We start from the raw sequence: 26,795 nt of genomic DNA, 5'->3' as shown, positions 1-26,795 counted from the left end.
CAGACTGATATAAGAGTAGATCAGACTGATATAACAGTAGATTAGACTGATATAACAGTAGATTTGACTGATATAAGAGTAGATCAGACTGATATAACAGTAGATTAGACTGATATAAGAGTAGATCAGACTGATATAAGAGTAGATCAGACTGATATAACAGTAGATCAGACTGATATAACAGTAGATTTGACTGATATGACAGTAGATCAGACTGATATAACAGTAGATCAGACTGATATAACAGTAGATCAGACTGATATAACAGTAGATTAGACTGATATAAGAGTAGATCAGACTGATATAACAGTAGATCAGACTGATATAACAGTAGATTAGACTGATATAAGAGTAGATCAGACTGATATAACAGTAGATTAGACTGATATAACAGTAGATCAGACTGATATAACAGTAGATTAGAAGGATTCTGAAGCTGTGAGATAAATTACACACAAATACAAAGTTTTCCTGCTAGAGATATTTCTGTAGTATATTATATTGTTTTTCTGGACCGCTTTTTACAATTAAAATGCAAACAATGAAAGTTAAACCTCCAGGTGCTCCAGTCCTGCACTGACAAATGCATCCAATGTGCAGAGTTGAAAACTTTTCCCCTGAACCCAAGCAGATGGAGAAACCCAGCAAGCCTGGTTTAGGTCCATGGAGTCCAGACACAGTCGCATGTGCACTTGTTCACTAAAACACGATCATGAATCACTAGTGAAACTAAACACTTCTCCGACAGCAAACACTCGACTTGCAGGCATTTAAACAGCATGTTATTCGCACGGAATCTGCACATGCACCAAACGTCACCAGACGTCTCCAGTCACGACCCGATGGAGCTTTAACTGTTTATGTGCACAACTGAGGCTCATGAATCCAGCTGCGTTCCTCAAAAGCTTTTTTTTGCGACTCAAACTTTAGTTAAAGCGCAAAAACACTGGCGGAGAAACGAAGAGCCTCAGAACCCAAAGTGCACAAAGTGCAGCCGCCTTCATCGCTGTGTTCATGTCAGCGGATGTGAATAAAGGACGCGTCATGCGCAGGAATGAGAAGCTCGGTTTGTTTACCATGCTGCTGATCCGTCAGCTCGTCACTCCGCGGCTCTCGGGGCCTCCGCGCGCCATCAAACACCGAGACGCGGATTTTTCACATTTCTCCTGTTTTCGCCCTCACTCGCTCCACACGGGTTGCCAGATTGGAGCGTCTGATTTCACTTCACTCCCTGTTTAAAACTCCTCCCTCGATTCAATGTGAACCAGGTTCAATGTGTGGATTATATAAAGCCTATTTACAAAATACAAATTGTTACATGCACATCATATATCTCAAATAATAATAATAATAATAATAATAATAACAATAATATATTTAAATAACCAGCATTTTTAAAGATAACTGGCTTCTATAATTCTTTTTCTTTATAATTCTTCTTCTATTATTATTATTATTATTATTATTATTATTATTATTATTATTATTATTATTATTCACAACAAAAATAATTGCAATAAATATATTTAAATAACATTGGCATTTAAAAATTATTATTATTATTATTATTATTAACAACAAAAAGAATTGCAATAAATATATTTAAATAACATTGGCATTTAAAAATATTATTATTATTAGTAGTAGTAATATTACTGTTATTATTATTGTTATTTATTATTATTATTATTATTATTAAGGTGCATCAATTATTATTATTATTATTATTATTATTATTATTATTATTATTATTATTATTATTATTATTATTATTATCCCAAGCAATGACATAAGCACTAGAGACAAGACCCTCAGGCTACCATGTGTCCTACACATTTTTAAGACACATGATAAGACTCAATACTTGATGAATTGCTTGATTGATTCTTCTGTTTTATGATATGATACAGTATGATCTGATTTAGGGGTGTTTCATAGTCCCCTACTTGACCAATTCTGATCAGAATCCTGAGTTGGTCTCCTGGTTATGTGACATTAATGATGGTGCAGATTAAATATTGAGCCAGTCGTCTGTAGTTATAAAGGAATTATTTTTTAGAAATTAGTTGTCTTTTTTGGATAATAGAAGCTTCATCATCAAATATAATCAGATGTAAAGGAATTATTATGAAAATATTCAATTTATGATTATTGCCAATTCATATATCGTGCCTATTAAATCAGTGCATCTATGACAACCTACAAAATGTGTTCAACTTTGCTGTTAAATTAAGCCCCACTTCTCTGGGAAGGCTTTTCACTAGATGTTGGGGTGTGACTGTGGGGATTTGTGTTCATTCAGCTAGACGAACATTACTGAGATCAGACACTGATGTTGGGTGAGGAGGCCTTGGGTGCAGTCGGTGTTCCAATTCATCCCAAAGATGTTCAGTGGGGTTGAGTCAGAGTCGAATTCAAGTCATTAAGTTATTTCACTCCAACCTTAACAACAACGTCCATATGTTCATGTAGCTTGCTTTGGGAACCAGGGTATTGTCAAGAACTGGTTTGAGCCTCTTGGTTCCAGTGAAAAGAAATTGTAACCCCACGTTGCACAAAGATGTTCTATATGATTGTGTGCTTCAAACTTTGTGGCAACAGTTTGGGGAAGAAAGACATGCAAGTGCAGAAATGTTTAGCCAAATATCTACATCTTTCCCCATATGCTGTAGATTTTTTTAAAGTTTCAGGTGCAGTTTGGGAAATTAATGAAATTGCATCTACCTTCTCAACTTCTCTAATTCAACCTGAGAAAAAAATACCAAACAAACCGTACCATCAATCTGGCAACCCCGGCTGGAGCACTGAGAGGCTTCCTCTGCAGGAGGAGGTGGTGATTGGAGCTCAGGGATCAGATGGGCTTTCTTGGCCAAGGCTTTTAAAGAGACCTGACTTATTAAAATATTGTATTAAAAGATATATTTAAGTACGTACATTTAACAAATAAAATATATACTTGTGTAGAAGTAACTCAATACTAACTTTTATCATTTCAAGATTTTACAAATTCAGTCACAGTAAAATATAAAGCAGAGATTCTCAACTCAAGTACAGTTCAGAAATAAAGTGATAATTTTGATAATATTCAATCAGGAAAAATAAAATATGATACATACCAAAGGAACAAAGACGAACTGATAAAGGAATAAATATAGATTTTTGTTATTTGATCGGTGGATATTTGTCACTGCTGCAGATGCTGCTCAAGTCAACTGCATTTTATGGCAGGGTTTGTACTGAGATTATTTCTGTCCCAGGTTAGAAATCACATGTAGACTGTATGTGGGCTACACATTTCAATCTGACAGTTCTGAAGCTACAAATTCAGCTTTGTCAGCACAAAAAAACGTCTTCAGGATGGTAGGAGCGACCTGTGGTTTGAGGTTTCTAATTAAAGTGATAAGCATAGTTTTGTGTGTGTGTGTGTTAACTTCAAGACGGGACGGAGACTGTTTATAAGCTGCTATATTATAAATCATCACAGGAGATAACTTGTTTCACTACACAGTTCCACAACAGTAACTGTAACTATAAACAAATACAAGGTATGATATATTATTTAATAAATAAAAGAAAATTTGTAATCATTGGCAAACTGCTGGTGTATAAGAGGACTGAAAGACTTCCGAACATATTACAGTTAAGAAAATGTCAACATTAAGGAGGTTCAAGTGATTTTTTTTCCTATAAAAGCACACACCATATTTGCCATGTCTGATTACGTACATAATATATTTTTTAAAACCCACTGAACTCGTCTTGATTTCCCATACAGCAAAACAGCTTTTTTCATTTCTGAAAACAATTAAGAAACAAACAAACTACTGGACTCAAAACACCTTTACAATTGTGCTAAAACATTTTTACTGTGTCTGTGGTTGAGAATGTGTGAATGCGTTACATTAATTCTGTACTGGCAGGATGCTCTTGTTAGCATTTAATACAAATTACATACAAAAACAAAAACAAGACGGCATAAAACAGTTCTCTTACATTCATATAAGTCCAATTATTGAAAAATAAAAATTTTATTAAAAAAAACAAAAACAAAACAAAAAATAATAATAAAAACAACACACAGCAGTCAAATGGTATATAAATGATCAGTACCACAGAAATATATGTACAGGTCAAAGTGGCTCATATTACCTGACATCAGAGAAACATTCTTTATGGAAAACAAAAGAAAGATACGTGAGGCTCTGGTCTAGTTTCAATAACCAATAAGCAAACAAACAAACCAAAAAAAAAGTAACAGGAAACCTCCTAATAGTCATCTCAGCTGTATCGACTGCTATGACTTCCATGCCTTGAAGAACTGCGACTATAGGAACGGTATGATCTGAAAAGAAAAAGAAAAAAAGGCGATAAAACAGCACTTGTTGCAATGCAAAATTGTTAAAATACTAGAAAAGCAACAAAGTAAGAATTAATTCAACCTCCTCACCTGGATCTGCGATCAGAACTTTCACTTCGTCTGTATCGACTTCTTCTGCTGCGGCTACGGCTTGAGTAGCTGTCATAAGTGTAGGATCTGGGGTTAGGAAAAAAAAAAGAAAGAAAGAAAACACATAACACGTATGTTTAGAGAAATTACATATTAGCTTTATGTACCATAGTTCTGCTTCTACACTGACACTTACTGTATAAAAACCCCGCTTAAGTGTTTGTCCCATTATTGTTGCTCTAATGCAGCAGTGTTCCGTTTCCTGAGCTGAAGCCTTAGTTACAAAACTGATCTTAATGCTTCTGTTTGTAAATCTATCTTTACTAAGTTGTCATTACACGTTAATATCTTTTGTGCTAAAACTGTTTGTAGGTTGTTTTTTCACCCTACAATGAAAATCTTTAATTTCCTATAAATGCTGTAAATTCTGCAAATATAAGCAGGCAGAACCATAAATACGGCTACTAACAAACAGTAATATTACAATTTAAGCTGTAAATAAATGAATTTAAAATATAAATAAACATCTGACAAACATGTATATAAAAAGGTATATTATTTTACCAACCTTGACCTACAGCGTCCTCTGGACCGACTTCTGGAACGACTTCGACTGTAAGTGTGACTGGAAAAAAAGAAAAGAAAGAAAAATAAACACTATAAACCAAAAAGACAAGAAAGAGGGCAGCACCGGTGTCTGTAGCAGTAGGTTGGGGCAAAATGTTTTCTGTGTTATAACTACAGACCTGCAGAAACTGATGACCAATGGCAAACAAGCTTGTTACCTAAATTTTGAATGCAATTTTTCAATTCTTAACAATTAGAAAACTTCAGTTCTTCAAGGCTCAATGAGATGTGGATAATATTGTAGTTTTTGTGCCAGCCAACAGAATTGGAATATAACAAGATCCACTAAGAGAATTAGTGAAGACGTTCTTCAGCTCTATCTGTGCAACAGGATGTCAGAAACAAGATCAAGTAACATGCAGATATTTTTGTCTGGATGTTTTTTTACATGTCTGTAACGAATTATACTAATTAATATTTTATTGATAAATTCACCTACAACTCAAGAAACCTTCTGAATTAACAATGCAACTACTGCGTAATAAACAAAAAGTTTTGAACATACAAAAGGAGTACATGAGGTTGTTAAGTACACTGTAAATATCATTCACACTCACCTGCGATATCTTTGGTAGCTACTACTTCGAGATCTGGAATGTTCTCTACTGTATCCCCGTCTGCTTTGACTTCTACTGTAGCTTCTGGGTACAGACATAAAAAAATACATATATTTTTAAAGCATGACTCAGTGAATGTTTGTGTTTTATATGGCATACTGTTCCATTTTGCATGCTAGCATAAATGTATATGCAAGCCAAGCTCAGTGAATAGGATTAATCCTGAGATGCAATCGATGTATGAATGATATATGACATGGGTTTTATTATTGAACAAACAGTTTGATATTAAGTGGAAGAAATCTTGTACTGGGACTGAAACTGAGTGCAACTGCTACATGTATGTACCTGGAAGAATAGCTGGAGCTCCTGGACCTGCTCCTGGAGGGGGTGTATGAGCGAGAGCTGTCTCTACGTCGAGGTCTGGAACTGGACACCGAGCGAGACTTGCTTCGCGAGTGCTTCTGGGATCCAGTTTGCTCTCCTGTGGAAGCAGGTGAACCCTCTTCACTGGAACTGTCCTGATTTCTGGGACGCTGGTTTAGCCGGGCTGTCTTCCGCACCTCGTCGAACAGGGACCCTGGTCGGACCCTGTTTTTGCTTTTGATCTCAATCTTGAGGCCCTGAGTCTTGCCCTCCCCTTGCTCTTGCGACCTGTTCATTTTCATGTCTAGAGGTGCTGCACTGACTGCTGGTACCACAGTCATACCTTTTAAGGGTTTCCATTTGGGATCGACTAGTAGCCCAACACTGCCAGGTGTGGGTTCTCCAGCTCGGTTGGGAGGAGTTAAAACAGGATTTGAACCAGATTTCTTTTGATCTGTCTGAGGTAGCAGAAGTTGAGTACCATTCTTAACCGTATCTTTTATGTTTGGCAGGTCAACTGCAAAAGGTTCAGGTTTTTCTGTGTTGGCGTCTGCTTTGTGCTCTGGGGTGCATATTTCCATATCGTCTTGATCGTTTGTTTCGTCTTGGGCGTGTGCTGCATTAACGTTCGACTGACTTGAAGCAATCTGTGGACGTTTGCTTTGCGCTGGACTTTTTGCTGCATCAGTATTTAGCTTTAACTGCTGTCTTTTTGTCAAGTTAGAAGACTCATCACCACTTTTAGAGATCTCTGCAGTTGAACAGCTTTCTTTTGATGAATCGTGACTCATCTTGGAATTCTCCTTGCTTACAACATGTTGAGATTTCAGCTGTGTCCTCTTTACCAGTTCTGTAAGTCCTTCACTGTTAGCAGGGTCAATATTTTTTGCCTGAGGAAGCGAATCATCCTCCTCACCTTCTTCACCAAACTCAAGAGGAGGCTGCCAGTGAAATGTCTCCTTTGGTTTCTGACGCTTTTTCTTAGACCTTTTTGTTTTTGTCTTCACCCTTTGTGAGCTAGACCTGTCAGAATTTCTCCTCTTGTGCTTGTGTTTACGCTTAGCCTTCTTGCTTTTGTGCTTTTCGGTTTTTGAATAATCATTCGAATGTTCCTCGCTGTTTTTGAATCCTTCTGAAACCTTGGAGAGCTGGTCTGGTTTGTTGACAAATCCGGTGGGTTCTACAACTTCAGATTCTGAACTGGCTTCCCCCTCTTCCTTTTCCGATGCAGGTTTATTTTCACCATCCCCATTGTTTGCTCCTGCCATTTCAGACTCGCTTTCAGAGTCCCAGCAATGAGCCCAAATCTTCATCTTTTTCTTTTCACTAAGTCCACTCTCCTCTTTAACAGAAACCTGAGGTGGTTTACTCTCATCACCAGAAGCCAGTTTGCTCAAATGTCCGTTGTCACTTTCCCATCCAGATCCAGATTTCGAGTTGGTGGCAGCCAGTACTGAGGCATTGCTGGATTTGAGCTTCTTTTCTGCCTTAATGTGCAAATCTGGCAAAGGATCGAGTGCATCTTCTGGCGCCTTTGAGATACTGTGTCTCTGAATAGGACCGTGTGTGCTATCAGTTCCATCTGAATGAGAGGGAGATGAATCTTCTTTGACAGGGCTATATATGACATTCTTGATCCTCTTATGGTCCCTTCTGTGAGAACTATGGCGTTTCTCTCTTTTTTCTGAGGACGTTCTTCTATACGAATAATAAGAGTCCGACCTGCTAAAAGAGGAAGATGAAGAAGACCTGCTGTACTGACCAGGTGACATGGACTGATAACTTGAGTGACTTCTGCTTCTCGAATGGCTGGAGGAACGACTTCTGGATGAACTTTTTCGGAGAAGACTTTCGGGTTGCTTGTTTTTTCCACTATAGTGGCTGCTACTACTGAGACCCTTATTAGATGTGGACTTCTTAATTTGACTCTGAACATTTGATAGCGTCTCAAGTGGCATACCTGGTGTTTGGCTCATGAGAGCCTGAGAGGGCAAGTCTTTTTTTGCCTTTATCTCTTGATTGCGAACATAAGATGGTTTCCAAGGCTTTTGGCCTGGTTTCCATCGAGAAGGTGGTGGGCTGTCACTCAAAGGCAGCACTGGGACACTCTCAGCAGATGCAGATGGAGTAGCTTTGGGTTCCATAGCGTGTGTAGGGGTGGGTACAGGATTCTTAACCTTCTGTGAACTGCCATCAGGAAGCTTTGATATATTCCGTTTTCTTATTGGGGACTGTGACCTGTACCTGGACCTAGATCTGGATCTTGTCCTGTATCTAGATCTGGAGCGAGAATCAGACCTAGATCGCGTAATAGACCGTCCTGACTGACTTCCCGACCTTGACCTTGAGCAGGATCTACTAGAATTAGATTTAGACCTACTCCCTGTTCTAGAGCGACTTCTGGAATAAGACTTGTCTCTTGACCTAGAGTAAGACCTGGACCTTCTAACGGAGGGGGACAAGGATTTTCGCCTGTTTGACCTTGATCTATATGACCTGCGAGAGTGGCGTGACGTAGAAGGGGAGAGAGAGCGTGAATAAGATCTCCTCGGTGGATAGTTGGAGACTTTTGACCTTCTGCCTGATGACACAGACATCTCTCGCTCTGAAAGAGAGCCCTCTCTGAATTTGTTTTTCTTATGCTTCTTTGAATGTTTCCGTTTCTTTGCTTTCTTCTTACGTTTGTCTTTTTTCTTTTCTTTCTTGTAATGGTGATGCTGACTAGAGTTATCCGAGTCCTGGTCTGAAGAGTATTCTTGGGACCTTGACCTTGACCAGGGGGTGCCACTTCTGTCATCCCATCTGTTAAACCATTCAATTTACTTTCAACATAAACGACTATTCTTTAATTACACAGTTAAAATCTGTCATATCAGAGGTGGACAAGTCGCTAGTCCGAGCGCCGTGTTTATACAATTCCAGCTTGATATATAGTTACTATAGAGAATATAAAGACGCTAACTGGATTTGAATAATAACTTTCATGCGATGCAAGAGCAGAACACATTTCATATCAAAAAACTGAACAATAACTTGCAGACTATTTGTTGAGGGGCAAAGCAGGATAGATCATTTATATTTTTGTTTAATTCAGCTATTACAATATCTCATTATGTACGACATATGGATTCTGGGCAAAGGAGCTCTCACTTCCCCAGTGGGCTTGCACATAGATTTATGACTTGTCCATCCCTACATATGAGCTTACGTTGGACAAATTAACGACTTTTAGGTGATATATATAAAAAATATATTGCAAATTTTGCATAATATCTAACTCTTTCCTTGATCTTGTAGTAGATCTTTATATAACAGGGTTTTTACCTTTCTCCTTTGCTCCATTTCTGTACACTGGAAGGCTGGTAAGTCTTTGTTCTCTGCATCTCCTCTTTCCAGTGTGGAGGAGTCTCACTGCTCCCTCTTTCCTCCTCAGATTCAGACCGAGATATTGACCGAGTAGGGGTATGGTATCTCTACAGTAATAAATCAGGAATTATAGTCTCTAATTTCTCACTATGAAAATCACCTTGCTTTTGGTTTGCAGAATATGAAATCACAAATGGTTTAACAATCAGACAAAAAAACCCCCACATATTACTCATTTTTGTTCACGGTGATATAACTGTATGTAGCACACAGAAATACTTTATGTGAGAGTTCGTACCATTGTGCCACGGCCTTTGAGTTTCCGACCAGATTTAGTGACGACTGGCTTGGTGTCATTAGGCATATTTACTGTGTCCTGGACGATGCTAAAAAGAGACGAGAAGAAAAAGTGCAAATCTAAGAATCAGAATTTTTATCATTGGGCTTGTTAAGGTGTCAGTATTTAAAAACGAACTGAAATACGTTTGGTTCTCTTAAGGTGTATGTACACAGTGGCTCAGAAATGACTTCTTCTGCCATGACACAACAAATTACAGCTGTACACAGTGCTTATAATCTGAAGTGGTATAAATTAAAGCAAAACCTTCAGATATTCCACCCTAACTGCTCATAAAGATTTTTACCCCACATTTTTATTTCAACTAGAAGTGATGGCGGCTTTAAAACTCACGCTAACGACAACCCTACACTTTGGTGTTTATCACTAAACACCGTGATTAGTTATATATAGCATAAATATGTAACACTTCTGTATATCGTGCAGAAACATACACAGCTCACTGTCTCCTTAAATTTTACTGAACAGACGTACATATTTGTGGACTCTTCCTGTGCTGGCATGTCTCTCCGGAGCAGGAAGCGGTTCTCTGGCACAGGAGGGATCTCCTCTGGGCGCACCATAGGCTTCTCCCTCTTTACATTATGTTCTTTCTGTCCATCCTCTTCCTCTACCATGTCTCGCTCAGAATGGCTGCAGAAGAGCCGTGCGTTAGACACCACTGACCAACTGACATTGAAGAAAAGTGTATGTGTGCAAAGACAGCTGCTATATTACTGACCATTAAGCACACAGTACTAGAACTGAGCTCTCACCTCCCTTGACAAACCGATTTCTCGCGCCGCCTCTCTTTCCTCTCGACTTCCTTCCTTCTCCTCTTTGAACGCTTGCTCTTGGCGGACATCTTGTTTCGCCGTGAATACCGTTCGGCCGATTCTTCTCCAGACTCGAAGGAGGAGTACCGTGAATCTGAAGAACTCTGAGAATCATCTTCAGAATAGAAAGCTTTCCTCTTCCTACCTTCAAGTACTTCAGAACAACAAGAATCAGCCAAAACAAATTTCCTATAGTGATAATAGATTTTTTTCTGTGTTTCAGGAGGAAGATTACCATCGTTAGCAGATTTCGTAATCAGCTGTCCGCAGTCAATCACTCGGACGTCGGCGTAGGGTCTGCTGGCGGCGTCGGCCTTCAGCCCCTCGATTTTCTTTATCACTTCGAACCCAGAGATGACCGACCCAAAGACCACGTGAACGCTGCGTATAAACATGCAAATCGACATTACCATGAGACGTCGGATTATATCCTGAACCGCATATTATCATAGTGCGTGTCATGTTAAATCCGTTCTATTACAGACCGTAAACCTACCCATCCAGATGTGGTGCTGTCTTTGTTGTTCTGTTTCAGGTACAGTGACAGTAAAATAGCCAGCGGACCAGCCGACACATGTAATAAAAGAGAGAGAAAATGGGGGCAAAATTTCACATCAATCGTGTCAATCAAGTGGAAACTGGATCCACACACACACACACACACACACACACACACACACACACGCACACACACACAGGCATCATAATATCTTTATTCCAAAACATCCACAATCAGCATGTAACATAAAACTGTTTTAATGTCTAAAGAACAGCACGGATAAATAAATGCACACTGGTTGAAGCAGTACGTAAACGAAGACGGCTATCCGAGCCTCTTTCAACAAAATATATAGTAAGATATAATCACATCAGTAATAATCAGTGTCAGTGATCTCAGTCTTAACAGATTGTTACCGTCACTGTTATCACAGAGCTCTTAAATACTGTTACGAGACCAGCGCTCACAAATATACAGTTCACAAAACCTAAATACAGATCAGTTTAAAAGAAATGAATAAGTTGCAAAAAAAAAAATAAAAAGTCTAGGTACAACAATCAGAAATAGTCAGGAGAGAGAAGCACAGCCTTGGAGAGACACATTACCTTGGTAGAGCAGGATGCTAGAGTTTCTGCAAATTTTACACAAAAACGGCAAGAGAAAAATTGTAATACATTTGTAGGCAAAAAAGGAGTCCAAGTTTTCTTTGTAATACATTTATTTCTACATGTACACTGAATAGGGAAAGAAGAGATGAGCATGTTGAGGCACCTGCATCACACATAAATACCGTATGCAGTGTCTCTAATATAAATGATGGGGAGAAAAACAGGGCAGAAGGACAGGATATCTGGCTACAGTGATGCTTGACGGATGCAGGATTGAGAAACTAACCAAGTGAAAACTCTAAACAGCTTCTTAAAGCTGTCGCGTGTAAAAAAAATAAAAAAATAAAAAAAAAATAAATAAATAAATAAAAATCGAACAAAACATGGAAATATGAAACCTAGTTGGATGAAGCCTTGTGTGAGATAAGAGTATGGTAATGTTATTACTGTAACACTACACTACATAAGTACACTTTAACTGAAACTAAAACGAGTAAATGGGACGTTTTACATAATTAAAGTGTAGAAAATATCTCGTACATAAATAAGTGCCGTTTAATACAAAATGTCCAGTGACGTTAAATGGCAAGCAGACAATCTGGTGATGCACATTCATGTGAATGATGTTTGAACCTCACACACACACACTCTCCTCCCAAGAGAATAAGTCGTACTCACATGAAAAACTGGGAGCCGTTAGTGTCCTTGCCTCGGTTGGCCATCGACAAGAGGAAGGCTCTGTCATGTTTGAGAATAAAGTTCTCATCTGTTGGAAAAAGACACGGAGACACAGAACAGACTGAGTGCTGGCCATCTGTTACATGACATGGCACTGGTGAGGAAAGGGTTTTATTAAAAAAAGAAAAGAAAAGAAAAGAAAAAAGAAAAAAGAGAGAGAGAGAGAGAGAGAGAGAGAGAGAGCACTCTTTCTTCTGCAGTCCCCAATTCAATCATTGTTTAACAATCAGCATTACAGCATATTCATCTGCATGAATATGATCGTGTCCGGGAATGAATTACGCTTTGAGTGACACAGTGCCAGGGTGGGTTCGTGTAGTCCTTTTATAAATCGCTCACATGAGGGACGAACGTATTTAGGGGGAAACTATCCGCAGCGGGTTTATTAAAAACTCAAAACAATCTCCGTTTTCGTTGACAGAAATTCGACCCTCTACATCACTGCATCTTTCAAGTAGGAAAAATGAAAGATTCCTGCTCAAGAAAAATGGTAGGAAGGGGCGGGGCTTTCACATGAGAATCCGTTAACATGAGAAAATCCCAAACACCTGTGCGACTGTCAATCATTCTAAATGTCAATGAGCCAAATTTGGCATTTTATCGGGGTATAAGATTTAGACGTAGGCACGGTAGTGTACTTTAATCTTAAAATGCAGAGTTTCTATGCAAAATACTTAAAGGTTGTTAGGTCTATATACAACTTCTGTAATACATTATGTGGCCAAAAGTATGTGGACACCTGACCGTCACACCCGTAAGTCATTTCATCCTCAAACTTTTGCCCTAATCTCGAGCACACACAACAAGTCTGACATTTTCCCTTCACTGGAACTATGAAGCTCAAACCCGTTCCAGCATGACAATGTCCCGGTGCATAAAGAGTTCCGTACACACATGCAGTGTCCTAAATAGATCCCTGAGCTCAACCCACCACTGAACACCTTCAGGCGTAATGGAGCGCAATGCCTGACCTCACTAATGCTCTCGTCGACAATCTAGTGACGACCGGAGGTTATTATACCAGCAGTAAATCTGAAACGTGATGTTTAAAAAGCCCGTACGATTGTGATGGTCAAATACCGCCAATCGTTTGGCCGTACAGTGACCATGAACGTGTTGTAAATGTTAGAATTTCAGATGAGCATAATAGGAATATAGAAATGAATATTGAAATGAAATTGACCTGCTGAAGAGACGGTACGCAGTACAATGCGCAATATAAAAAAAAAAAAAACGAACATTTCAGCATGAAACACTGCACAGACTTGCGTTCGTAATAATGATCTTATGATGAAGGTCTAAAACGTTTTAGCTCTGAAAACAATACAGAGATGAACTATGGCAACACTAACGAGACAAAAATTGAAGGTAGACGATATCGATACTAAGCCCTTGAGTGCTGTTTTAAAGGGAAGGTGAAATAAAAAGATAATTAGGAAAAGATTATTTCGGTATAATTTAGAGATGTGTGACTTTATTGTGTGTAGAGATTTATCATCTAACCAACAGAGGTATAAAGGTATCAAAAATAAGTTGCACGATATGTTTCGATGTTGTTTCACGGGTGGAATAAGAAGAAGCATGTACAGTACAGTGAGATTTGTTTAACAGACGTTCACTTATGTTCGGAAATGAGGCAAAACAAACAAGTGAAATCCGATCAAATTCAAGACCCAGATGTTCATGAGCACATTGCAGACACTTAAAAAAAAAAAAACAAACAAACAAAAAAAATAAAACTCGATCATATTATGCAGACAGGGAAGGGACAGTGTTTAGGTTTGTGTTACTGCACTGTGCACATCTCTTACCTTCTCATTTTGCAAAAGACCACAATCTCTATAAATAAAAGAATACGTTGAAATATTTAGGCAAATAGATTTTGGATTGTTAAAGAATAAAAGAAATATCCCTAACCTCCATGCTGAGGTTTTTTTTTACGAAGAAGTTTGTAAAAGGACAACAAAACTACAGAAGAGTAGAAACAATAAATAATGCCTAATCATCCATGCGTGAACTTCCCATGCAACCTCTTGCGACTTAAATAAAGGAGTAGACACAAAAATACTCATGGCATATAAAACGATTAGTATTAGGAAGAGTTCGTTAGACTTCGTGGCTGTTTACCTTCGAAGTAGCCGCCGTATACTGACTCTCCACCTCTTCCGTTGCCTGGAAAAACAAAAGACTTTATTTAAAAACACAGAATCCAGCATGAACGTGCTTGTTGTTGAGCCTGAATGAATCGAGATGTATATAAAAAGCACTGCGTAGGTATTCACCCATCACCCACCCTTCGTTCATTACTTATAAATAATAGTTATAATGTGTTCGGATCCATTGATTTTGGGAACCTAAAGTTTCATATGATCTCAGTTTACATCCAACAGTTCCTAGAAGAACCTTTCGTTTGCTTGGAGAACACACCAAATAAAGCCATGGACAAAGTTGGGATAGAAAAATATGGCACAACCTTGACGCTAGAGGAAGCTGTCCACAAAAAGTCTGTCGCTGTAAAAAAGGGGGGTTAGTTAGAGATGCCAAGCTGCTACCACCACCGCGCTTCGCTGGAAGAACGAGCGCCGACGGTTGTAAAGTTCGAAGGGGTGAATACTTATGCACCGCACTGTAAAGATGAACGATGCGACGTACCTTCGGTGAAATCTCCCCCTTGAATCATGAAGTTCTTAACTACTCGATGGAATACAGAACCTTTGTAGCACAATTTTTTCCCTGTGGTTTTACCAGTGCCCTTTTCACCTGTAACAAAAAAATAAAATAAAATAAAAAAAGGACACGTTCGATGACGTTCGTAAAAGAGACAGAACTTTAGAACAAAAAAAAACAACAAATCCTAAAACGTAATCTTTATAAAACACTGTTCATACAGGATTACATGACTGAATGATTAAACCCCAGCACGCAGTAGACTAGGAATCAGGAGATCAATCTCAGATCTCAGATCAGCTCAGCAGAGATACAGACGGTATTTTTAGCCCAAAAGTCTGTCACATTCCTGCCCTTCTTCTAGGAAAACAAATGATCTGTTTACTGAGCTGCAGCTGTATTTTAAATTCCCACCCACACGTTAACAATCAACGCGATCTGTTCATCATCCTGTTCATTACAAGATAAGAAGACGATTGTATTATAAACATGAATCTTGCTCTAGAATCGAACGCAGTTTGCTCAAAAACGCATGGTTTTATTTTTTATTTTTTTACTGTTGCAGGGAAGGGAAATTCCTGTGGTTCGTTCATCCTGCTGTTTGAGCTTGAATCGAGAGATTTTTACATTTCAAAGCAACTGGCTTTGAGTCAGAGATCCATTTGTAATAAAACTCCAGCTGAGACCCGGCGAGAGCGCGGCGAGAGCAGGACTGAGGTGACATTACGAGCCTTTCGAGAAATAAGAGGCTGTTATAAAGTTATTTATAAGCTAACTAGAACTTACGGAGGTCTCTGGATCCTCAGCAACTCCTCGTTTGCTGAAATTTTTATTCAGTGACTATAATAAATGTAGAAATAAAACTACGAGATATTGTTTACTCACCAGTACAAAGCCAGAGGAAATTTTTGCTTGTCTTGGGACAAATATCTGAGAACAGTTGAAAGACAATGCGTCCAACTATAAAAAAGAGAGAGAAACTGTTAGAAGATACGTTACAAATCTCCACACAGTCTGTGCATATAAAATTATTTATACTTTATTACTTAATATCTAAACGACCCAACATCACTACACACAATCTCTCTTAAACCTGCCTTATGTTTATTTATAAAGTCTTAATAAACACTGCTGTTAATTACAGAAATGATGATGCTGAAAAATATCCTCGTACTGAACTACGTTTGAACTTTAAATATTTAAATGTATGAATACTTTCGAATATTAATAAGGATGTAATGTTAGGATTCTCATTACTTCTGCACTGTGGAGCGCTGACATTTAACACATTTCTAACTTTAATACAGACAGTTTTAGACCAAAATGGCCACTGATAAATGCTCACTACAAAGGGGATGAAACAGTGCTGTTTGTCTGGAACAACAGTGTGCGCTTTATGACAGACAGAAAGCCGGCGGGGAAAAATATTCAACCCCGACAAGCGTGTAACTTTTTACAAATAACACCTAATACTTTTCACATTACTATAATCTCACTGAAGTGACAAAATGATTAAAACAACCACAAATCAGCAGCCCGGTGAAAAGCTCTGCAATTAGATAAATCACACAGGCTTCTAATCCGCTAATTAAACCGATTATATGCCTGGACGTCACTGTTATAAATCCGTCTATTAAACGATTCGATCGGCACAACAGGGTGTTAAAACACACCCTCCCAGCTTTATGACACGAAGCACATAATTATCAGCAGGCTCCGGTGGAGAGCAGACGTTAATTCGGCTCGTCTGCGGTCTGTTTCCGCTGTGTTTACTGCGCAACGGTTCAGCACGTGAGCACGCAAAGGTATTTTAATAGTTCTGAAATGCAAACCTGCAACATTTCCAAGGACATCTCGCAAAAACAATCTGTAAAAGTCACTAATCTTTCGCTCTCTCTCAAGAAAAAAAAAAAAAAAGGCAGGTCATTTTAGCGAAGCGTATCAACTTACACTAAATTCCCTTTCCTGCTGGGTGTGTGCAAGATTTAACAATGACCACAATTGTCTTTTGGGAAAGAGAATATTTATCTGAATGCAGTGTTTCTCTTTCTTTCTCCCCCCTGCCACACACACACATGCATACACACATGCATACACACATGCATACACATACACACACACACACATACACACACACCTACATACACACACACACACAGAGAGAGCTAGGCAATGTTACAATATAATATCAATATCATGATGAATTAGGTCACAATATGCCAGTTTCTGAAATTGTGATATCTTTTTTTTAATATCCAGTTTATGAAGTAAATTCCAATATGACCTTAAAACTGTACTACAGCTTTTACAGTTTGATATTAAATCAAATGAAGATCTTACCTGGCTCTCTGTTGATCTCCACATCGAAGTAGCACTGAGGCCGATCTTTCACCCCCATCCTGGACGGAGCGGGTTGCCAACAGGCTACTGCATAGAAAAGAAAAGAAAAGAAAAGAAAAGAAAGCACAGAGTGACAGTGTTAAAGCCCCTCTGTGGAGTCCTTTCAGCGAAACATGATGTGCTGCATGCTGCAGGTATCAATGAAAATAAGGAAGATCCAATATCAGGGAAATTTCCCTGTGCAGAAGAGATGTAATGCAAATCCACGACTCGATTGTATCCAAAATGTGCTTTCACTTCGACTGCGCTTTAGTATCAGAGAGGCACAATCTTCAAAAACATTTGCACTGAACTCTGAGTAAATAAAAACACCTGTAGCTGTGAAAGCATCGAAGAAAACAAAAATCAACAATGTTTAGCTTGCTAGGCATTTAAATCTGTACCAAAGCGAGACGAGACAAAACGCCTCAATGTATCTGATATCACGGTGAGAATATATCCTTCACTTAACACACACAGAACACGACAGCAAACTCACACACGCTCTGTGCTAAACTGAAGAAAGAGAAGAGGCATATATGTGTGTGTGCGTGTGTGTACACGCTAAAGCTATCATTAGAGATAACATGACAGGTGTTTCCTTCACGTCAGCACTTCTGATTTTCATGCAGGGTTTCTGTCCAAATAGGATCTCTGCTGCTTACCAGCTGCTGCAGTAAACAGGACACGAAGTCCGCCTGGGAAAATGCCAAATGTCAGACAGAAATGTCACAGATGGAAGACCAGGGGCCTACAAGTGTGTATGGGATTTCATGCTCACACGATGGGATGTTGTGAACTTCTGATCGATCTAGCAACCGCACACACGTCCTTGTTGCCGTTGTGGCGACCACTGATAACAGAAAACAAGACACAAAACGGTTTAATGAATTTGCATCTCTGTTTCTTTGAGCAAAACAAACATCAATTTGAGTTGTACACAGTTAAAGCTACAGCGCTCTTGACTTCTCGACTCTGATTGGTCAGAAGACGTTCAACTCATATCACATGAACGCGCTCGGTCAAATGCACGGCAGTTTCTATGGTAACGGCTCGTGCACGACACAATGTCTGAAATGAACGTGTAAGAATTGAATCCTCATGTCCTGGTGAATCAGTTGTCCAGTGCTACATAATTTAATGAGCTCTTATTACACTTCCTTTGGTTTTAGATGAGAAATCACGATGTTATACGACACATATTGTGTATTCTGACACAATTTGCTCTTTTTTATTTTGGTTATAAAACCCTTTTGTACAGTAACTCGACTGAACTTGCAAGGAGGTATCATTTAATCAGACTAAAGAGACAGCTAGCCAGCCAGACAGCTAGAAAGACAGACAGCTAGCTAGCCAAACAGACAGACAGACAGCTCGCCAAACAGAGAGACAGCTATCCAAACAGACAGACAGACAGACAGCTATCCAAACAGACAGACAGACAGACAGCTAGCTAAACAGACAGACAGACAGACAGCTAGCTAAACAGACAGACAGACAGACAGCTAGCTAAACAGACAGACAGCTATCCAGAGAGACAGACAGCTAACCAAACAGACAGACAGCTAGCCAGACAGACAGACAGCTAGCCAGACAGACAGACAGCTAGCCAGACAGACAGCTAGCAAACCAGACAGACAGCTATCCAGACAGACAGACCGACGTTTTGGCTTTTCGATTAAACATACATGAAACGCTTAATTTGCAAATCTACACAGTCAAGATTTAACCAACGTTTTATTTAGCATTAGCATAATTTATTCAGCCAGCGTTGAAAGCTTCCTTTCGCTTTGATTAGCCACCTTTAGCTTAGCTTAGCTTAGCTTAGCTAGCTAGCATGGAATTTTCACATTCTACGACATGAATACATATTTTATATCCCCCACGCTTTTGAACAGTTAAGGCAAATAGCTATAACAATCCATCCTAGTTGTGATAGGAAGAAAATAATGTATAACGCAACAACAAAAACACGTCTGAATTTCTTACCTGAGATTTGAACGACGTGACCAGCGCTGCCCTGTTCTACCGCGTGTCGCCGCACGGGGGCGCTGTTTCCACTACAACACAACACACGTAATCCACTAACAACTCAAAAACTGTCATTCCTACAATTTCCAACACATTCAGTAACAATGGCATTTTTATCTTTTATAAATATTACAACAAATATACAACATTTTATAATATTACAACAAGGACATTTTAAAAGGAAGATGGAGTGTATATATATATATATATATATATATATATATATATATATATATATATATATATATATATATATATACAATTTTCAGATATTTTAATAAATAGCTTTAAACTGTAATAATAAATAATTATTTATCACCGATCGTGTCATCATTATTAATCGTTTTATACGACGTTTTATGAATATGACTAGATATGCATACAATATATTTCACGTTATTTTAAAAAGCATCTTAATCACCTGTACTGCCTTGAAAAAAGAACTTTAATAAAACGAGGCTTTTTTTTGATATGCGTTTAATCGACTTTATATCTTTATATGCGTTCGTTAATAATGTCAGGATTTAAAAACGCTATTCGTACCTTAGAGACTTTTATATTAAATGCACCAAGCTTCCGTTAACAGCGGAAGTTAGCTGTTGTTGTATCCCAAACGCATTCTCGTCCCCTAGATACGTGCACTAGTTAGTGTGCATCCCAAGGGATCTTGTACACTATTTAGTGCACTTTGTTTTAGATTCTGGGCAATTTGGGATCGAGCGCTCGTTTGTTTCCCATAACGCAGATAGAAATACAAAAAAAAGCTGTTGGTTGTCAACTAGCAGACACGTTACACAATATAATAAATAAACCGGATTGTTTTTGTTTATTGTGAAATTAATCTCATAACGCACAAAAGCTCATTCTACAACTTTTTACTAGTATTATCCCCGAGGTAAGAGCTTTATTTATACACCTGCTAATGATCACTGTCTAATAGATCCATGTTTGTTTTGTTTGTTTTTTAATATAAATTTATTTGTAAATAAATACTTAATTGGTTTAATATAAGCACAAGTGAATTATTAAAAAAATGCAGTTTTATTGCTGCATTAATTATTTAGTGCAACATGCAGCATTTGGCCAATAAATAATTTTGATTGGTCAGAAGTTTGTTGATTAATTTCCCATAGCAGCAGCTCCTGACATTAGTTCTGTCTGTACATCAAAACACAGCTTACTGTTAATTTTTAGATGATATGAATTCATCTTAAATAATAAATAATACATCTTATTTACTTAGACTTGTTCACTGGTGAACGAAAACAAAACAAAACCTATCAGTATAAATGCTGATATGGTGATATTTACTGTATGTAGAGATTTGTATAAGATTTACAGAAGGAGTCTCCAGTGTCAGCACTTTGTAAAAGTTTGTCACCAAGGGTTTGTCACCAAGGGTCTGCTTTAACATAATAACTGGAGTTAACTTGTTTTGTGGTCGTTCCACAACATTAAACATAACTATAAACTCACTGTGAGATGAGAAACTACAGGTTTTGATCTTAAAGGTAAATAATAAGCTTCAGGTTTTTAACTAGATCCCATTTTCCCATAACAGCACAAAATATTATCAATATCTGATAATGAGGTGTTGATAGTCACATTGTTCTCGTTATCTCTCCGTCTGTCTCTTCATCAGGATGAGTCTTGATGCAGGTGTGTGTGAACGAGCATGTCACTGATCGTGTTTGTGTTGGTGGCGCGGCTCAGGGACGGACTCCCTCTGTCCGCCTCCACCGACTTCCAGCACAGCAGAGAGCTGCAGGAAAGGAAGCAGCAGATCCGCACAATATCAAAATCTCTGAGTTCTCTTCCTGAGAGAGGGATCATCATGGGTCATGAGCTCCATATCTAGTGAGTTTAGTAAAAGAGTAATTAAAATAAAAGGAAAATAGATTTGTTTAAGTCCTGTCAATAGACGAATTAAAAAGCAGGGATCAGTCCTTGTGGTCATTTCTGTTCAAACCATGTCTGCGTGTGTGTTGTAGCTTCTACATGTCTGACGGCGTGGCCTACCTGAGTGTGTGTGTGTGCAGTGTGTCTGCTGCCGTGGCATTCAGCTTCCTGGAAGATCTTCGCTGGGAGTTTACAGCCAGCTTCGACAGCCCAGCGGTGGCCCAGGCGTGCCGGCCGTACCCGTTCTTGGACTTCGGTTTGTGTTAAAGATCAGGAGAGATAAAGTCTGTCCTATACGTAGTCTTTTAAAATTCTCTTATTCAGACAAATATATTACCATAACTCTCCCAGAAGATAATAATAATTCTGTTCACTAGTCATAGAAACAGATAAACATCTTTTTTTTAAATACAGGATTATTGTAAAGCAAGAAAATATATTCTAGAACATTTGTAGACTCAACTATAAACCTAAGAAATGCAGATGTGTGTCAGAAGATCAAGTTTTACTTTAAAACCTTGTTATTACTGATCTGATACACCTCCTAAACCTGCTGTAAATCAGGTCTGAATATTAGTGCAATCTTTTATTTCTTTGTTCAGACGTCGTGATACAGAAGCTGCAGCATCACTATAACCAGAGTGGAGGTCCTGCTCTTGGAGTCACTCTGAGCACAGTGCAGGATGAGCTCAGCATCAGTCCTCCTCGCGTCCTCACCGTGGACGAGATACAGCTCAGTAACGGAGTCGCAAACGGCCACGCTGAGCAGGCGGCCATGTCAGGTGTGTCCCAGCGTTCTCACAGCGGCATTGAGTAAGGAATAATGACCTTACAGGACAATAATGATCACCATTTTTTAAAATAAATATAGACAATGTTTTTGTTTGTGTAGATATAGATATATAGCAGACAAAAAAATAGATGAAGACCACAAAGATGTAAAGTTACAGCTTTATGGCTGACCGTTATGAAGCTCTGACCCTGGAGACTAGACTCCTTCTATAAATGCTAAAAAAAAACAATATCTAACAGAAACATCACCTAAGCAACTGTTTTAAATCAATACATATTTACATATTTTTTGCATTTGTTAAATGTCAGAATCGAGCGAGGGAGATTTTGTATTTTTATTATCACTTTCATCAAAGTCAGAAGTATACATACACTAAGTTTATCGTGCCTTTAAACAAAAAAAAACCTCCAGATGATTCCATTCTGAGTTTAAGAAGCTTCTGATAGGTTAATTGATTCCATTTGAGTTAATTGGTGGCACACCTGTGGATGCATATAAAGGCACACCTCAAACACAGAGCCTCTTTCTTTGACATCATGGGAAAATAAAGAGAAATCCACCAAGACATCAGAAAATGAATTGTTGACCTCCACAAGTGTGGCTCATCCTTAGGTGCAATTTCCAGATGCCTGAAGGTCCCACGTTCATCCGTTCAGACAATAATACGCAAGTATAAAAAAACATGGGAATGTACAACCATCATAGCGCTCAGGAAGGAGACGGATTCTGAGTCCCAGAGAGGAACGTATTTTGGTGCGAAATGTGCGAATCTTGTGAAGATGCTGGCCGAAACTGGTAAGACGGTGTCATTATCCACAGTAAATCGAATACTGTACCGACATGAGTTGGAAGGTTACTCTGGGGGGAGAAAGCCATTACTTCAAAACCACCATAAAAAAGCCAGACTACAGTTTGCAACTGCACATGGGGGAAAAAATCTTAATTTCTGGAGACATGTCCTGTGGTCTGACGAAACAAAAATTGAACTGTTCGGCCATAATGATACACGGTATATTTGGAGGAAAAAGGGCGAAGTTTTGAAGCCTCAGAACACCATCCCAACTGTGAAGTATGGGGGTGGTAGTATAATGTTGTGGGGCTGCTTTGCTGCAGAAGGGACTGGTGCACTTTACAAAATAGATGGCATCATGAGAAAAGAAAATGATGTGGATATATTAAAGCAACATCTGAAGACATCAGCCAGGAAGTTAAAGCTTGGGCGTAAATGGGTCTTCCAAATGGACAATGACCCCAAGCATACTGTACCTCCAAATTAGTTACAAAATGGCTTAAGGACAACAAAGTCAAGGTATTGGAGCGGCCATCACAAAGCCCTGATCTCAATCCCATAGAAAATTTGTGGGCGGCACTGAAAAGGCGAGTGCGAGCAAGAAAGGCCTACAAACCTGACCCAGTTACACCGGTTCTGTCAAGAGGAGTGGGTCAAAATTCCAGCAAACTATTGTAGAAAGCTTGTGGAAGGATACCCAAAACATTTGGCCCAAGTGAAACAGTTTCGGGGCAATTCCACCAAATACTAAGGAAGTGTATGTACTGTATACTTCTGACTTTGATGAAAGTGATAATAAAAATTCTCCCTCGCTCGATTCTGTTAATATTTATTGATTTAAAACAGAAAAAGTTTACTCTGATTTAATGTATTACAGTAAAGAAATTTTTTGTGTTTTTTTTCTGAACTGTATGTAAATATCTGGTTTCAACTGTATGTCCCTCTGAAAGAGCTGTTACTATAGAAACGGTACTGTATTACAACAAGCACATTGATAACAGCTTGGTAGCTGGAATAACTGTCAGATCTGATGTTACTGACAATTCATTAACAGCGATCGGACTCAATAATTCAGCAGTGTTGTGGTGTAAGTGAAACAAAATCAAAGCACTTACATTACATTTGAATTGTGATACCTAATCCGCAGGCCAGACTCAGAGGCTGGAGCCGGTGTCTGCTCCTGGAATCCTCTCTCTCATCCTCAACATCATGTGTGCTGCTCTCAATCTGATCCGGGGCATCCACCTCATCGAGTACAGCTTCCAGGTAACATTTTACCTGTCAAACAGATTTATTGTGCTCAATATAATGACTCTACTAACAATTAATGACCATATATATACACATATACACACACATACACATATATATATATATATATATATATATATGTATGTATATGTATGTATATGTATGTATATGTATGTGTATATATGTATTAACTTCTAAGTGAACATCACATCTTCAAATCTTTGCATTTAATGACGACATCATCATCATCATCATCTGCTCTCAGATTCTTGTTGACTGATGTTTTTTTCCCACTAAAATAAAAAAATGACATTTTTCAGCTCACCTATATCCATTTCTTATCTATTTCACTTTAATAAACTTCATATGAAGAAGATTATGTAGCTTAATGATGCTGTTTAAAGCAAGAATAAAAGATTTCCAGATATTTTGGTTAACAGACTCCGTTAACTGTTCGCTCCAATGCAAAAAAAATTGCTAAGATTAAAATAAACCAAATGGAGTTTGATTTTTAATCATTTCAGCTAACAGCAAGATTCGAAGCAAGAAACAAGCTGATTGCTTTTCATTTTGAAAGAAAATGCTTAAAATGAGCAAAAAAGTATCTGCCATCATTAAAAAAAAGTCAGGCAAAAGGAGCAATGCATGTGTTTAATCATCTTGTATTTGGTTTATTGTAATCATTTCATAGGAACTATTATCTTTGAGTATGTTATAGATATTTTCACTGTATATTTATTCTCTCACTCGTAACGTAATGCCGTTTCTGTTCTTTACAGGACGATTATGATGGATTGTGGAACGTCGTGGCGTTTCTGGTGGCGTTCGTGTGCTGTGTTTGCCAGGTAACTCACTTTAAGGTTTAAGGGATTCGGTAGCCTAGTGGGTAAGGTGTTGGGCTACCAAGCGGAAGGTTGAGAGTTCGAAACCCAAGCTGTCGCTGTCGGGCTCCTGATCAAGGCACTTATCAGTTATATTAAATGTAAGTCATTCTGGATAAGGGCTTCTGCCAAATGCCATAAATCTAAACGTATGTAAACAAACGATAAAAGTAAAAGGATTGAAGTAGAGCTCTGCACTCCGTTCTGTTTACCACACAGTGCCAGCTTTATTTATTCCACTCATACAAGAAGAAGATCAAGTCTTTAACGCTTCTCACCGTCATCGTCCTCTGTAACTGTTTCCTGTTTGGCCTGAGGAACGTGTGGCAGCTGGCCTTCCACGTGTCTGTGGCCTTCCTCTCCACCCTCCTCATCCTCAACCGTAAACTACTGGACAGGAGCTCGGACTGTGGAGTGTGAGCTTACACACACACTCTCTCTCTCTCTCTCACACACACACACACACTGAGGCCGCGTCTGCCGGTACTGCTCCTGCAAATATACGTGGTAGTAAGACACGAGTTAAGACGTGACACGTGACTTGTGTCTTGAACTTGCAACAGAAGACCAAATTCCTGGACAAACATTGGTACAAATTCTGAATCTTTGTATTTTTGAGTGTTTAACAGCAGAATGTTATTTCATCTGTTTTTTTTTTTTTTTTATCACACTCACAAATCAGTCACTTTTTTCTCTTCAAAAATGGAATTGCTTTCGTAGGATATGAAATGTTTGACGGTTAAAAAGAGACAAAAAGAGACTTTCGGGACAATCTTAAATAAACTAGGCTTTGTGTTTAATTTCAAAACTTCCCCTTGTTACAAAAAAAAGTTTGATGTAAGCTTTGTAACAAGTATTTATCAACATTTTCTCTCAGGAGATTGATTTCTGATTTAGTAGCCCAGTCTATACACAGTGTACAAAAACCCATTGACTTATTACACAGGACCTCCTTTACTAGCTTATCTGTCATAAGAAATGATTTGCACTAATTAATTGTTTACAAATCAATATAAAAATGTCATGTTTCTGGGTGTAATGATAAGAACGATGCTCATTTTTGTATCCAGCAGGGTTAGCTGCTATGTTATAATAGATGAGATGCTGAGTACTATTATTATTATTATTATTATTATTATAGTAGTAGTATTAATAATAATTAATTTTTTATGGTAGCCCTTGCTGCATCACACTCTTAAAAAAAACACCTGGTTGTACTTTAGTTTGTACTTTTTATAGAATTTTTATTTAGTTTATTTCTAATGAGCTGAATTTACAGTCCAGAAACAAATGGTATCATGTTTTAGTGACATTAACATTGAGAGCTGACAGAGTTTGAATTAGAAATGAGGCGACATCATGATGTGACCTGAACCGAGTAACTGAATAATCTTTTATTCGGTCTTGTACGTTTTACACTGCTAAACTTTTTCCAGAAACAGACTAGCTAACTTATTTCACACACGCACACACACACACACACACACACACACACACACAGTCGCATCTGTTCAGGACAAACACTTCTTAGTATCAAGACTATTTGAGCTAGCTTTGCAATAACACCACATCTTTAACACCACATGTGTTATGCTAACAGCTAGCATCTAAAACCACATGCATCATTATTTTACACAGCACGTGCTTCTATATAGAGTTACACTTCGAAACGTTTGATGACATCACGTATGACACATTAGGTCTAAACTCTAAATCAAGGGCT

The 26,795-nt window shown here is 38.4% G+C and overlaps 3 protein-coding genes across 7 annotated transcripts in view; 1 reads left to right on the top strand and 2 right to left on the bottom strand.

Moving 5' to 3' along the window:
- zbtb47b (zinc finger and BTB domain containing 47b) overlaps window positions 1–1,218 on the bottom strand; it is a 20,636-nt gene extending 19,418 nt beyond the window's left edge. The window contains exon 1 of the mRNA XM_060861601.1: window positions 1,077–1,218. The gene's annotated coding sequence lies outside the window, so the exon portion shown is untranslated. The remainder of the gene's footprint in view (window positions 1–1,076) is intronic.
- A 2,622-nt stretch (window positions 1,219–3,840) lies between these two features.
- On the bottom strand, window positions 3,841–19,487 carry nktr (natural killer cell triggering receptor). 4 transcript variants are annotated; one of them, XM_060862323.1, is made up of 18 exons: window positions 18,209–18,278; window positions 18,093–18,125; window positions 17,389–17,475; window positions 15,934–16,008; window positions 15,034–15,141; window positions 14,509–14,553; window positions 12,322–12,409; window positions 11,033–11,062; window positions 10,772–10,917; window positions 10,477–10,690; window positions 10,196–10,354; window positions 9,662–9,749; window positions 9,322–9,470; window positions 5,980–8,799; window positions 5,632–5,715; window positions 5,016–5,072; window positions 4,448–4,534; window positions 3,841–4,342 (listed from the first exon to the last, which is right to left on the bottom strand). In XM_060862323.1, exons 3-18 carry the CDS (start codon window positions 17,444–17,446, stop codon window positions 4,279–4,281), a joined length of 4,272 nt encoding a protein of 1,423 aa, XP_060718306.1. In that variant the 5' UTR covers window positions 17,447–17,475; window positions 18,093–18,125; window positions 18,209–18,278; the 3' UTR covers window positions 3,841–4,278. The 4 variants fall into 4 exon arrangements, with proteins under 4 accessions (XP_060718306.1, XP_060718303.1, XP_060718304.1 ...); XM_060862320.1 differs by lacking the exons at window positions 18,093–18,125; window positions 18,209–18,278 and adding an exon at window positions 19,417–19,487; XM_060862321.1 differs by lacking the exon at window positions 18,093–18,125 and having other exon boundaries at window positions 18,209–18,263.
- Window positions 19,488–20,208: 721 nt separating this feature from the next.
- On the top strand, window positions 20,209–26,566 carry sec22c (SEC22 homolog C, vesicle trafficking protein). Of its 2 annotated transcripts, none has more exons than XM_060862217.1 (7): window positions 20,209–20,353; window positions 21,172–21,315; window positions 21,450–21,613; window positions 21,960–22,139; window positions 24,088–24,206; window positions 24,971–25,036; window positions 25,292–26,566. In XM_060862217.1, exons 2-7 carry the CDS (start codon window positions 21,293–21,295, stop codon window positions 25,490–25,492), a joined length of 753 nt encoding a protein of 250 aa, XP_060718200.1. In that variant the 5' UTR covers window positions 20,209–20,353; window positions 21,172–21,292; the 3' UTR covers window positions 25,493–26,566. The 2 variants fall into 2 exon arrangements, with proteins under 2 accessions (XP_060718200.1, XP_060718199.1); XM_060862216.1 differs by having other exon boundaries at window positions 21,101–21,315.
- Window positions 26,567–26,795: the final 229 nt, after the last annotated feature.

This window comes from Tachysurus vachellii, chromosome 25 (genome assembly GCF_030014155.1).
Source record: "Tachysurus vachellii isolate PV-2020 chromosome 25, HZAU_Pvac_v1, whole genome shotgun sequence".
Lineage (NCBI taxonomy): Eukaryota > Metazoa > Chordata > Actinopteri > Siluriformes > Bagridae > Tachysurus > Tachysurus vachellii.
This window is presented reverse-complemented; position numbering and strand designations above follow the sequence as displayed.

Coding starts and splice junctions, on each gene's coding strand:
- sec22c (XM_060862216.1), top strand. CDS start 21,134: ATGTCACTGATCGTGTTTGTGTTGGTGGCGCGGCTCAGGGACGGACTC. Junction 21,614..21,959: donor GTACCCGTTCTTGGACTTCG/GTTTGTGTTAAA, acceptor TTCTTTGTTCAG/ACGTCGTGATACAGAAGCTG. Junction 24,207..24,970: donor TCATCGAGTACAGCTTCCAG/GTAACATTTTAC, acceptor TGTTCTTTACAG/GACGATTATGATGGATTGTG.
- nktr (XM_060862320.1), bottom strand. CDS start 17,446: ATGGGGGTGAAAGATCGGCCTCAGTGCTACTTCGATGTGGAGATCAAC. Junction 10,918..11,032: donor ACAGCACCACATCTGGATGG/GTAGGTTTACGG, acceptor GTTTATACGCAG/CGTTCACGTGGTCTTTGGGT. Junction 10,691..10,771: donor TACGAAATCTGCTAACGATG/GTAATCTTCCTC, acceptor GTTGTTCTGAAG/TACTTGAAGGTAGGAAGAGG.